Genomic DNA, 14,018 nt, shown 5'->3' with positions numbered 1-14,018 from the left:
ACATACTCGATGGGGCTTTGATTGCAAATGAAATAGTGGATGGGTGGAAAAAAACCAAGAGAAAAGGGCTGATTTTCAAGATTGATTTTGGGAAGGCTTATGATTCACTCAATTGGGAATTCGTATTCTCAATGCTATCTAGCTTTGGCTTTGGAGCAAAGTGGATCTCTTGGATAAAAAGTTGTCTCTCTTCAGGTAGAATCTCCATCCTCGTTAATGGCTCACCAACTAAGGAGTTTAGTCCTGAAAAAGGTCTCAGACAAGGGGACCCACTATCCCCCTTCCTATTCAACTTGGCTGCAGAAGGATTGAACATGTTACTGATGAGAGCTAGGGAGTTGGGGCTGCTAAAAGGAATAGTTTTTGGTGACAATAATGTGGTTGTGTCACATCTTCAATTTGCAGATGATTCTTTGTTGTGTTTGTGATGCTGTATGGTCAGAAGTGCTTAATTTAAAAACGATCCTTAGGTGTTTTGAAATTGTTTCAGGGCTTAAAATAAATTACCACAAAAGTGTGATTTGTGGGTTTGGTATCTCTGAATCTGGGCTTCATGAGTTTGCAGGTATGCTAAACTGTAAAGTTAAGTCAGCACCAATCAAGTATCTGGGGTTGCCACTGGGAGCAAGCCCCCATAGAAAGGTGATCTGGAAGCCTGTCTTGGATAGGATAAAGCACAGGCTTGCTGGTTGGAAAATGAGACTTCTCTCCTTTGCAGGAAGATTAACACTAATTAAATCAGTGTTATCTAGTCTGCCGGTGTACTATCTCTCTCTGTTCAAAATTCCAGAAGGGATAGCAAAAGAAATTGAAAAGTTACAAGCTTCATTCCTGTGGGGTGGAGCTGAACTTAAGAGAAAAGTTCATCTAGTGAGATGGGATGAGGTAACTAAAAGTACTAAGCAAGAGGGATTGGGTGTTAGAAGAATCAGAGACATGAATGTTTGTTTATTAATGAAGTGGTGGTGGAGGTATGCCAATGAGGAGCAAGCTCTGTGGAAGCAGGTGTTAGTCTGCAAATACAAAGCTGAAGGTGGAAATTGGCGTCCAGATATTCATTCAGGAGGTAGAGTATCCAAGATTTGGGGTGATATATTGGTGGCAGCAAATCAAAAAGTCAGCCTTCAACAATTTTATATTAATAACCTTCAGATTAGAGTGGGTAATGGTTGTAGAGTGTCCTTCTGGCATGATTGCTGGACTGGTGGAGCTAGCCTTAAAGAATCTTTCCCTAGATTGTTTAGGTTGTCAAATGAGAAGGATGGGACTCTCAGGGATTATGCTGATAAAAGGGGTAACTCTGAAAATTGGGTGATTAGCTTTAGAAGGGCCTTATTTCAATGGGAACAAGAAGAGCTCCTCAATCTGAACCTCTATACCAGACCTAGTCCTGTCTTGAATCTGCTTGTGAAAGACAGAGTTTTGTGGTTAGCTTCCAAATCTGGTCAGTCTTTTGTCTCAACCTTATACAAGCATACTGATTTTGAGCATGGTAAAGTCAATAACTCTAGCCGATTAGTGTGGATCAAGTACCTTCCACCTAAAGTTCAATTTTTTGGATGGCTCGCATGGAAGCATAAGGTAAAAACTTCAGTGTTCTTGCACAGAATTGGTGTGCTGGAGGATAGTGCTACCACTGTCTGTATTTTCTGCAAAGCTGAACAAGAAACAGTTGAACAAGTGCTTATCTGGTGCCCTTCGATCTGGAGAGTTTGGACTGGTCTCCTGCAATGGTGGGGAGCCCTTTGGGTAGTGCCTCAAACTATTGATGGCTTACTGCAGTGGTGGGCTGGAAGCAAGGTCATGAAAGCTGAAAAAATAATTTGGAATGCTATCCCCTTGGTGGCTCTCTAGTCCATTTGGAAGACAGGAACGAGTGCATCTTCCAAGATACTCAACCTAACATGGAAGAACTTCTTGAAGTTATCATTATTAGGCTTGCAATCTGGTTAAAATCCACGTTCTCGGATCTTCCTTTTTCTGTAACTGATTTTTTGCATAATCTGGAGCAAATCAGATTTTGTTTGGGTAGGAGAATGTAAGGTTGTATTATCTAAAGGGTCTGTTCTGTTCTATTATGATGGCTGCTGCTGGTGGCCTGAAATGGTATGGTTTGGCCTGGTGCTGCTTTGCTCAAGGGTTTGTTCTGTTCTATTATGGTTTGGCCTGGTTTTCTTGTCTGCTGTCTGTTTTTGTCTATTTTTGTATGCTGTTATCTGCCAGTGCTTACTACTGGCAACTTAGTGGTGCTCTGTATGCTCTGGTTGGTTGGTTGTTGTGTGCCCGTCTTGGGTAAGTTTGGGTGTGGTCCTGCAGGTGGATGGATAAGTTTGGCTGTTATGTCCTGCAGTAGGCTTTCTTATGCCAACTCAAGGGCTGTGATGGGCTGAATTGGTGTGTGAGTCCTGGGATTGTTTCAGGTAGAACAAAAATTCTGTTGGTTGCTTAAGGACCTCTGTTAATAGTGGTGATAATAGAGAGAGGTTCGAGAGTGTTATGCTGGGATTTGGTGCTTGCAAGGTCCTTTTGTATTTGGTCGTTTCTCGTTGGTCTCTCACCAACTCTGGGGGTGCTAGCAAATGATAGGATGAGCAAGTTCGTGCCAACCTCGTTGGGATGATCTAGCCCATTGTGATGCCTTTGCACCTCCCTCTTGTCTTTATTGATGTAATTCGCTTTGTACTTTGTACTGGTTTTTTCCATCAATAAAGTCTTCTTCTTGCTGATTCAAAAAAAAAAAAAAAAAACATAAGTCTCACAATGCTCAAGACTATTGAATAATTATTCATTGTATTTATAACCTTACTGACATTCAAGAGTTGGCAAGCAAGCTAAAATTAATGATATAGACAGTTTATAAAGGAGGAATTTATTTACATAAAGCATTTGAAACTAAGTCTGAGCATCCGCAAAAACAACAGTTACATGTGATGACGGAGAGAATTAAAAAAAAATGAAAAGAAAAGAAAAAGGGATACAACACATTGCAAGTACATTACAATCATAACTACCCATCTATCACTTATTGCAAGATACTAGAGAACATAGTGATTGTATGAAGGTGAGTCCAAGGAGAATAACAGCCACAATAATAGATAAGACCCGCCAGGGAGTATTGCAATAGTTCTGCTTCAAGGTTGCCTTCCACATGTGGCTACGAATTTTGCAGTAGTCGTTTAACTCTTCATGAAGTTTAGTAAAATAATATTCCTTACTGATGACAACTTCTTTGCCAAGCCCGTTAAAGAGATTTGACACATCACTGTTGTTACCTAAGCAGTTCTCAATAATTTTGGCTTTAACAAGTAATTCAACATCCTTGGAAGTCTTGATGAGGAAACCCATAATCGCGGTATAATCAGCAAAATACCGAACAGTACAATGACATTGCTCGTAGGCAATTATGTTTCGTAGAGAACTTTCTGTCCAATCATATATTTCTGTACGTGGGATTTCCAAAACATTGCCCCTGAATTTTATGTCAAATAAATTTTTGCTTGAACTTACCTCAAACTTCACTCCAGCCTCATGAAGCTCTGTTGCACTTGGTATGTCAAATTTGCTTTCAGTCTGTTGCAAACTTTGCCTTGGTATGAAACTTCCTAGGAAAGCAATGAACTGATTTACTTTTGAAGGATTTTTCTCCTCTGGAGGCTGCGATTTTTGCTTTGGCATGAGACAAATTCTTAATAAATCAAGGACATGTTTTATTTCTGAAGGGTTAATATGCTCTGGACCTAAAAGTTCTCGTATTTGCAGGGAAGACACAAACCACTTAATGGTGAGGATGACAGGGTCGGGTAAGGTTTCATTTTGGCTAAATTGAAAGCCCACCTGTATGTTGGTCATTTTTAAAAGATCTTGGAGAACAAAAAACGGAATTTGATTTTCAAGCAGTAATAAGTCATCGTTTATATAGAAAATCATCCATGGTTTCCTAAATATACGATCATTTGGAGTTCTTAGATCATCAAACCAGCACCTTAATAGGACTTCAATGATGAAGGCAGCATCCACAAGAATAATTTCCAAAAACATTTCGCTTTTGAGGTTGATTGTTTCAACATAACATGCGCGAATTTCTTTTTCCTTTTCCTCCATAATCATGACCAATTCCACCAAACTCTTTCCACTTCGCTGCATAAAATCATTGAAGTACCTCAACTTGTGCTCTTCCATGTCTTTTAGGCCTTCTTTGCCATGGTGAAGCGGCCCAATTGAGACTGTGCGAGGAGTATAGGCCTCTTCATTGATATTTTTAAGTGTCCTGGGCACTTTATATATACAACATTCAGGGGATGGGAAAGACAACTTATCTAACTTCTCCTTAATAGATTTCACTAGTCCCTCCATATCAATTGAAGCATCGCCATTTCCGCTGTAATTCATGACCAATTGTACCCTGTAATTCATGTGAAATTATTTAATGATCGTAAGGGTCGTTTGTTTCATGGGATTGAGGTATGGGATTGGATTTCATATCCAATAATTTACTAATCCATTGTTTGCTTAGTTTAGTGACAGTCGGACTAATAGTCAAATATACATAATTTCTAGTTAAATAGTCTAACGACTATTTATTTAGGACTAACGGTCCATTATGTCGTGCCATTTTCGTATCATGTCATATCCGATTCTTGTTCAAAACAGTCTAATACTAATACGGCCTATTTAATTAAACGTGCCAATTATCTTGACACAAATTTGACCTACTTATAATCGTGTTAACCCTAACACAATAGGCTTAATACAATTACCACTTATTTAAAAAAAAAATATATATATATATATATATATTTCACATCACATGCATAAGAATAACTTGTTTAAATATTGACACACAGTAATAATATATATGTCAATATCTATGTAAATAAATCCATCTTTTTATTTTTTTTGGGTCACGTCAATCAATATTTCCTCTCTATTTTTCTACACATCCTTTTATAAAAAGTCAAAAAGTACACTTATTTAGGACATCCCAAACCACCCTAAATCAAACAGAGTGAATAATAACTATAATACAAAAATATTAATAAACTAATTAAATCAAACAAAGATAACAAAAATTGTAACACAAAAAATATTAATAAACTACAAAATATATTATAATTGTCAATCATGTTGACTCACCATTGCAACTTGTATGCCAGGAAAAATTTTAAAAAAAAATTAAAAAAAAACGTTTTATAGCTTTACTTGATTGAAGAGTTTTTCAAGATTTTGAGAGAAGCAGAGAATTTATCAAATCACCGCCAATAATCGATTTATCATTAATTTAGGGTTGCATTTGATTGTGTATGTATTATATAAAGATCTAAGTTTTAATCTAATCAAGGAGAATGAATTACTCAAGATCTTATGATTACTAAATTTAGGTTGTATTCGAGTTATATACAAGTCGATAGTGAGTACGTGTCAATGTGTCGGCACAAATTTTTAAGCTAGTCAAACGTGTTTATTTCGGATTTCACGTATTCAACCTAAACACGACCCATTTAATTTTTTTAATTTCCGGGTTGTGTTATATTCGGGTTTAAGTAAAAAAAAAAAAATTGATTAACTCTAACCCTCTAATTACATGTACAATTCGAATCGTGTTAATGAGTTAATAGCATCTTTATCCGAACCGTCTATTAACCAATTTTTCAGAAATTCCATTTCTGATAATTGCTAAATTACCACCCCTAGAGTATTGTCTAACACTTCTGAATGTCACTTGATTACACAGGACTGATTCCTAAATGTAGAAAATTACGTAATGGTGTGACTTTGAGGGTATTGGACAATGTCCCAACAAGATCGCCAAATAATTTTTGATAAGTGATAGGTCTTGAAAGTGTTAATGAAAGAACTTGATTTCAACTTGATTTTATGAGTTGATGCAATTTTTATAATTATAAAAATAAGGAAATTGGAGTTGATGTGAGTATACATCTACATTCACATAATTTTATTCCGTGAATCTCTCTAATTGGGATTCGTACCAGCAAGAGTTTACGATAAGGTTATAATGAAAATTTGATTAATGCCTAATCAAATTTAATTGGAATAGGAAAAATAAAAAGATCGATAAGTGTATAATGAAAAGTAGGGGTGGCTATTTATTCATACTAACCACATTATGACACTAAATGAGTCAGACTAGTGTCAAATTCGCATAACTTGAAATTAATATGAATAAAATATTTAATAAAATATTAGTTACATATTTTAATATTATTTAATGTATTTAAATCCTATATGCAACCCTATATCTAGTTGGAAAAAAAATTATATATGTAAAAGAAGAATCTAATTTTTTAGTTTTCATTTCAGATAACATGATATTTTAATTTGTTATTTTGGAATCAATGTAGTAAACAAAAAATAAATAAATAATCGAGTTTTAGTTTTTTGAAATTGGATAAATAAAATTGAGTCAAAATTAAACATTTTAATGAATGATTGAGATTAATTTCATGAAATTTAATTATGAGAAAAACAAAAGTTAATGCACTTTATATTTTTTGACTAAGGGTTGAAATTTTGACATGATGCATTAACATCATACAAATCCAAAATGAAACGACATGGATTGAATTAGTATTGAGAGAATTTTAACACAAATTTGAGATAACATGACACAAACACAATTAACATGAAATAATTCTCATCTGTCATAAAAAGGTAAGAAAAGTCATTAATCATGATGCTTAGAAGATTCTATTTCTTGCAAAACGTTGCACTTACTATCTTTGGTGACATGTGCTTGAGTCACAAAAATAGTTTCTCTTAGAATTAAGGTAAGACTCCTTCTGAAACCCTACTTTAATGAGAGTTTTGTGCATTGAACTACCTTTTAATTACTGAAGCATGGAAAAGAAATTCGGTACATAGGTCGAGTGTAATTTTGGTCCAGCCCGGCCCATTCAGGCTCGTGCCAAGCCGGGCCCATGTCGGGCCTTCCAGGCTCCTACCAAAAATCGAGTTGGGCCGGCCCATGGGCTAGAAAACTAGGCCCAATCCCAGGCCCAAGGATATTAGGGCTTTGAGCAGGCTAGTGGGCTGGGCCCCTGGGCCTAGGCCTGGGCTCTAGCTTTGGGTGAGCCTAAACAATTTTTTTAATTTTTTTTTAATTTTTCCACCAAAATTTTATTATTTTTCATTAAAATAACACTGGGTCTCGAGCGAGCCGAGTGGGCTGAGCCTCAGGCCGGGCTTCTGGGTGGGCCTTCAGCGGGCCAATGGGTCGGGCCACAGGGCAGGTCAATCGGACCGAGCTTCAAAACGATGGTCCAAGCCCTGGACAAGGCCTTAGACTGGCCTTAGGCCCGGGCCTAAACGAGCCTTAACGGATCGAGCCCACCTCGGGCCGCCCGCGGGCCACGGGCCAAAATTACACCCCTATACATAGGTGCAGCTATATGTTTGGTGTCTCTTGAGACAATAAAGCTGAGGCCATCCAAACCATTAATCAACCTTAAACCCAAAGGCCTTGTGTTCATCTCCAGTAAACAACAATTTACTTGCACAATTCTGGCTTGTTTTGGCAACTCAGCTAAAAGCCGTTTTTTTAGCTTTTTCACTTTTTTAGGTCATATTACTAAGTCAAAAAGTTAGCTTTTAACCTACTTTTCAAAATAAGTCATCATTTCATTTTGTTTGAGAAATCTGATTTGATATGACCACATTGTGTTGCACAAACGAGAAAGAAGAGATTGGTGGTCCAAGAACAACATGAAGTTGGGGTTGAGCTTGCAGACACTACAACAAAAGGCAGATTTCACGACTAAAACTGGATTTTTCGTCGCTGAAAGTAGTAGAATTGGTGACTAAAATGGAATTAGTCGCCAAAATTGATCACTTTTGCCGACTAAAAGAGTTCAGTCGCCGAATATAAGGGTTTTAGCGACCAAAAGTCAGTTTAGTCGCCGAATATAGGGTTTTAGCTACTAAAGGTTTTTTAGTAACCAAAAGTGACAGTTTTTAGCAACTAAAATAATTTAATAGCCAAAAGTATACGTTTTGGCGACTAAAAAACAGTTTGGTCGCCGATTCTACGTGTTTTGGCGACTAAAAACAGTTTGGTCGCTGAAAGTGAAACTTTTTGGCTACTAAAAAAAATTAGTAGCTAAAAACAGTCAATTGGCGACTAAAATTCAGTTTAGTAGCCAAAAGGGGACGTTTTTGGCGACTAAAAACAGGTTTGTCTCCAAAACTGGTTTTTTTTAGGTGAGAATGAATTTTTTTAGCGACAAAAAACTAATTAGTAGCCAAAACTATACAATTGGCGACTAAAAAATAGATTTAGTCGCCAAAAGTGATCTAATTTTTTTTTTAGTAAATAATTTATTTTTACATAAATTATATTGAATAAAAATAATTATTTTTATATATATAGTTTTGTATAAATACCGGTCAGAGTAATATATAAATAATATATGTTGCAATTATATTCATGTGATGTTGTAGTGGCATAGTAGGGAGAGTGTGTTGGTAAAGGTTTGGAATGTGGGATGGGTCGGTGGTTCAAATCTTGGGAACAGTAAAGGGTAAATTTTTTTTTTTTTGAAATATGCTTTTTGGCGACTAAAAACAGTGGTCGCCAAAAGATTGACTATTGGCGACGAAAAGCTTAGTTAGGATTGGGTTAGTTGCTATGATGCTTGCTGCTCTTCCCTTCCTTTATTTGATGTAATCTTATTTCATGTATGATTTTTTCATCAATAAAGTTCTTATTTTTTGCTAATCAAAAAAAAAAAAAAAAAAAAGAACAAGAAGTTAGATGGAGCACCAGTGGATGAGGTTGGATAAAAAAATTCCCATCAAGTCGGATCACTATGAGGTAGAGTTACTTTAAACCCAATTATTGTAAGGTAAACCCTACATACATGTGCGTAGGTGCAATTATATGTTTTACATATACCTACAATTATTCTTGGTCACGACCCCAACTTACATTAAAGCATAGCACATTTACGAACATATTTAACTACACGAGCTAGCAAATGACTCTTTGATTTTGATTTTTTTTTATTTAAAGAAAAACATATATAAAGACTCAAAAACAAAAACAAAAACAAAATAAGAAAGAAATGGAGATACTATAAAGAAGTCCAATAAAATTAAATGGTAAATGATTTAGTTTATAACCACACCTAAAAGAACTTAGACCATATCTAGCTAATTGAAGAGGATAAATGTCTTTGATCTTTTCACATTTTTCAAAAGAGCATTGTTATTCAAGTCTAAAAGTTAGACTATTCAAATTCAATGGTGTGACAATCAATTAAAATATTTAAGATAATTTTCTCTCTCATAGTTTCTTTAATTATTAACAAATTATTTTTTTTCTTACACATCATTGAATCTAAAAAATAAATTTAGAAAATAAGCTTATATATCATTTTCCTTTTCGAAAACTAGATTTTAGTCCCTAAAGGTAACTTCACTACAAAAAGTTAAGGTTTTGAGGACCAAAATTTAGGGACAAAATTATTTTTTAGTGACCAAATATTTTTGTTGCGAAAAGTATCATTATTATATTTTTCGCAACGAAAATTGGACATTAGTAATGAATTATTATCTATTTGGGACCAAATTTTTTGTCTCAAAAAATAAACCGTTTTGAGACTAAATTATTTTGTCCCTAAAAGTCTATTTATTAGTGACATATTCAAAAAAAAATTGCTAAAAGCCTTATTTTTTACTTTTCAGGACGACTTTTTAGCGACTGTCCTCACGATGATAGAAATTGGTCCCAAAATGTCTTTTGCAACAAAATTTTTACTTTTAGAGATTAAAATATCTAATCTCTAAAACTCTTATATGTTGTAGTGTTTCTTTCTTTCTTTCTTCTTCTCTTTGGACGTTGATCAAACCCATTGCCAAATTTGTAACCATATTCAATGTTTTTGTGGCAAATGAACATTTATTGTTTTTTAAATTTCTAGAGCACACTACTTTTAAGTGACCATATTGTGAAATAAATTTGGGTGACCACATTTTTATTGTGGTAGATGGAGATAGCTGAAAGGAGAATGTTATTTATTTATTTATTTCAAAGTAAATTACACTTACTTCTTCTGACATTTTAGAAAAGGGCAAATTACATAAATAGTCCCTATAGTTTGGGATTTGTGTCACTTTGGTCCTTAACTTTTCAATTGTGACACATTTGACCCTGAATTTTGAATCTTATTCCAAATAAGGACAATTGAAGATACCATTGTTTAATTTCAAAGGCAAAATCGTCAATTTAAAAAAATATAAACTAATTTGAAAAAAATAAATGTCAAAAAATATTTTTAATTTTTTAAAAATTATTTTTATCCACCAATGATAAAATTATATAAAATTGATAAAAATTACTTGATTAATTTTTTAAAATTAATTTTACATGATCATCATCCAAACACATAATAAAAATTCATTTGGTAAATAAAAAAAAATGTTTTAAAGATTTATTAATTTTACATAATTTTATTTTTAGTGGGTAGAATTAATTTTTAAAAATTAAAAAATATTTGTTTGATATTTATTTTTGTCAAATTAGTTTATATTTTATTAAATTGTCGATTTTACCCTTGAAAAATCTAATAATATTTTCAATTGTGTTTATTTGGAACAAGATTCAAAATTCAAGGTCAAATGTGTCACAATTGAAAAGTCAGGGACCAAAGTAACACAAGCCCCAAACTATAGGGACTATTAGTGTAATTCACCATTTAGAAAATTATAAATAGTATTTTTATTTTATCATATTTGTCTTTTAAAAAAATAAATAATCTATTTTCAAATTCAATCTTGTCGTCTAATTTTTAGGAAACAAATGTAATAAAATAAAAATATTACAAGTATTTGATTGACCCAATCACAATACTATAGAGTACTATGTGACTGTACTCTGAGAAAACCCATTAATCACCCTACATTGAAAATCCTAGAAAATAAACCGTTCGAAATGAAACCCATTGTGAGCTCCATGGTCCCCTCAAATTTTCTCTAATTTATGTTTGAACTACTTTTTTGATCAATAAAAGAAAATTTATTGACGTAGAATAAAGTACAAGGAGTACAAATAAATTACATCAATAAAAAAGTGGGCAAGAAAATAGCATCAAAGCATTAGAAACATATATCAAGAAGTTGACACATGTACCAAGCTTATCATGAGCTATACTAAAGCCTAACACTTGACAGAACAATAAAATATGACAACCTAGCCACAAACAATCAACATGAAGTCACCTAAAAGAAACAAAACCAATAACGAGGAATGAACTGAAAGCCACGCCAAGAGGAATTACAAAGCAAAAGGCCACTATCAGAAATCCCATATCAAATGGAATTTCAAACCAACTGCAATTCCAGAACATCCTGCAATGAACACACTAAACTCATACCAGAGCAACCTCCACGTAAAATTTGACCCTCAAAGAAAAGCAAAGAGCACCAGGGCTCTGAAATTCCTTTATCAAAAAATCGAAGCAGCATCATTGCTTACGATACTTATTATGTGAATTCTTGGCTTCATAATTTGGTCCAACTCTGCAAAATTCTTCCTTTCCTTCGAAATCTATTCCCGAACTTTAAAACCATCGCTTCAACTCAATTTGGATAGGTTTGATAATCTCCTCAGAGCTACTTTAGCAGAGTTGGACATTCAAGCCTTGGATCTTTCTTCCTTAATATGATCTAGGTTCTGTATTTGAACCTCACTATCCATCCGATAATTAAAATGCTTTCACGTGTTTTAGAGTTGTAAATTTGGACCGACCTCGCCCACATCAAGTCTCGCGGGCCCCTGTTAAAATTCGGGGCGGACCGGGTCGGCTCACGGGTTAGAAAATTAGACCCATGTCTAGCCCAGTGCCCATAGGATATTTGGGCCTTGGGCGGGCCGGGCCAATGGACCTGGGCTTGGGACGGGCTTGAATATTTTTTTTATTTTTTCTACCAAAGTTTTATTATTTTTCACTAAAAAAAATATTGGGTCTTGGGCGGGCCGAGCCTTTAATAAGCCTTAACCAGGCCAATGGGCCAGGCCACGGGGGTCGGGCCAGGCGGGCCAGACTTCAAAATGATGCCCAAGCAGTGGTCCAGGGTCTTAGGCTGGGCTTCAGCCCGAGCCCAAACAGGTTGAGCCCACCCTGGGCCGCGGACATTTTCGAGCCGCTGACGGGCCGTGGGCCATTTTTACACTCCTAATCTTGTTTTCTCATTATGAAAAATAAATAAATAAATAAATTCCACCATATGAGGATGAGTTGGGAATATAATATAAATAATAAAATTATCTCTCTTTTTAACAACTTAAACATTTAGAGGAATGGGCATAAAAAATTCAACAAGAATTAGACGATAGTGTGATGAAAACTTACAGGATATGCAGTAATTCAATATGTTGACTTCAGGAAGACATCTCCTTTCCTTAGCTTCCTTCTTCAACAGAGGCTTTCTAAAAGAAACAAATCTGTTTACTATTATTTAATAGCTCACTTATTTGTAATAAGGACTAATTTCATTGTGCTATACCATCTGTGCTTATGCATGTCTCAATTTATATAGAATAAATAATTCTTAAACCTTATTTCAAGAAAAGTATGTTTTCTCTCTCTACGCCAACAACAGTACAAATATGTAATTCTTTGCTTATTTGTGGAAGCAATTTATGGGATGCTTAATCCGGTGGTGACTTCAAGAATTTTTATAAAGGAAAATGTCCCTCATTGGTGCAAAAACAATTTTTTTTTTTTTTTTTCAACCAATCATACGCTGCCACATCACTGGGAGTGCCACTGGGGTAGGAAGCAATGCCCTTTTATAAATGAGATCACTCTACAAATTTAAATTTTACAGATTCTATAAGAACTAAACACAATTCACTTTGTTTAGTTTTGAGTTTTCAAAATAGTTTGACTTTTTGTTTTTCGTGCTTTGTTACCTTTAAAAAAAATTAAAAATTTATTCAATTTTTTTATGTATCTAACTTAGATATATTTAAAAAGTAAAATATTTGTGAAAAATAATAAAATAAATAAAAATTTAGTGAATTTTTATATTTTTTTTAGGACACTCGATCCATAAGTACAATTATAAATTTCTTGAATTTAAGAGTTCACACTCTAAATTATTATATCCATAAACACATACTTCTACAAAACATTTGGATCCATGTGGGTCTGTTCAATCAAAATCCTCTCTCTCTCTCTCTCTCTCTCTCTCTCTCTCTCTCTCTCTCTCACCGACCCCCTTCTCTCTCTCTCTCTAAATAACCTACTTTCCTCTCCTCTCTATCTCTCTCAAGTGCATTCCTTTCTCTCTTGATTTCTCTTACCCGTTTGTTTGGGGTTATGGAGAGAGGATTAGGTTTAATAGTGAGGAGGGAATTGAGAATGAGGTGTTTGTTTTGAGATATAGGGAGGGGATTAGTAATCCCTTGGTATTAGTAAAGAGGAGGATGAGGGATTGGTAAAGAGGAGGTAGAGATGGTATTAGAAAAATAGTGAGGGAATTAGAAGTTTTTTTATTTTTTATATGTTGGGAATTTTTTTTTAAATATAATGTTTATTTTTATATATTTTTTTATTTGTTTTATTATTTTATATAAAAATAATTTAACAATTCCTCACTATCAATTCCCTCACTATCAATCACCTCCATTCTATCTCCCAAAACAAACGGGACCTTAGTATCTCTCTCTCTCTCTCTATGGGGTGTTCAGAATGAAATTTTTTTGGTCTTTTGGCTAAAATAACATGAAAAGATAAAATAGGCTTAGACAAAATATCAAATCAAACTCATAATCATTTTACTTTTTCTCTCAAAAACATCACATTCAATTACAAAAAAAATCGAACTCTCTTTCCAAACACAACTTTTTTTTTTTTGTGAATAAACACAACTATTTTAAGCTACTAAAATAACCAAAAACTAAAGCCTATTCAAATAGCCAACTTCCCAGACACCTCCAAAGCCTTAAATAGATAAAAGTAAAAAATTAAATAGATAGGAAAAATCTATATATGTGTGTG

General features: G+C 34.3%; 1 protein-coding gene across 1 annotated transcript; it reads right to left on the bottom strand.

The window, feature by feature from the left end:
* Window positions 1-2,951: 2,951 nt before the first annotated feature.
* On the bottom strand, window positions 2,952-12,517 carry LOC114287710 (UPF0481 protein At3g47200-like). The gene is made up of 2 exons (XM_082894636.1): window positions 12,366-12,517; window positions 2,952-4,402 (listed from the first exon to the last, which is right to left on the bottom strand). Exon 2 carries the CDS (start codon window positions 4,387-4,389, stop codon window positions 3,019-3,021), a length of 1,371 nt encoding a protein of 456 aa, XP_082750762.1. The 5' UTR covers window positions 4,390-4,402; window positions 12,366-12,517; the 3' UTR covers window positions 2,952-3,018.
* Between the last annotated feature and the right edge of the window lie 1,501 nt (window positions 12,518-14,018).

This window comes from Camellia sinensis, chromosome 11 (assembly GCF_055761805.1).
Source record: "Camellia sinensis isolate YWXY chromosome 11, ASM5576180v1, whole genome shotgun sequence".
Classification (NCBI taxonomy): Eukaryota; Viridiplantae; Streptophyta; class Magnoliopsida; order Ericales; family Theaceae; genus Camellia; species Camellia sinensis.
The sequence above is the reverse complement of the archived record's forward strand: the minus strand, read 5'-3'. Positions and strand labels throughout refer to the sequence as shown.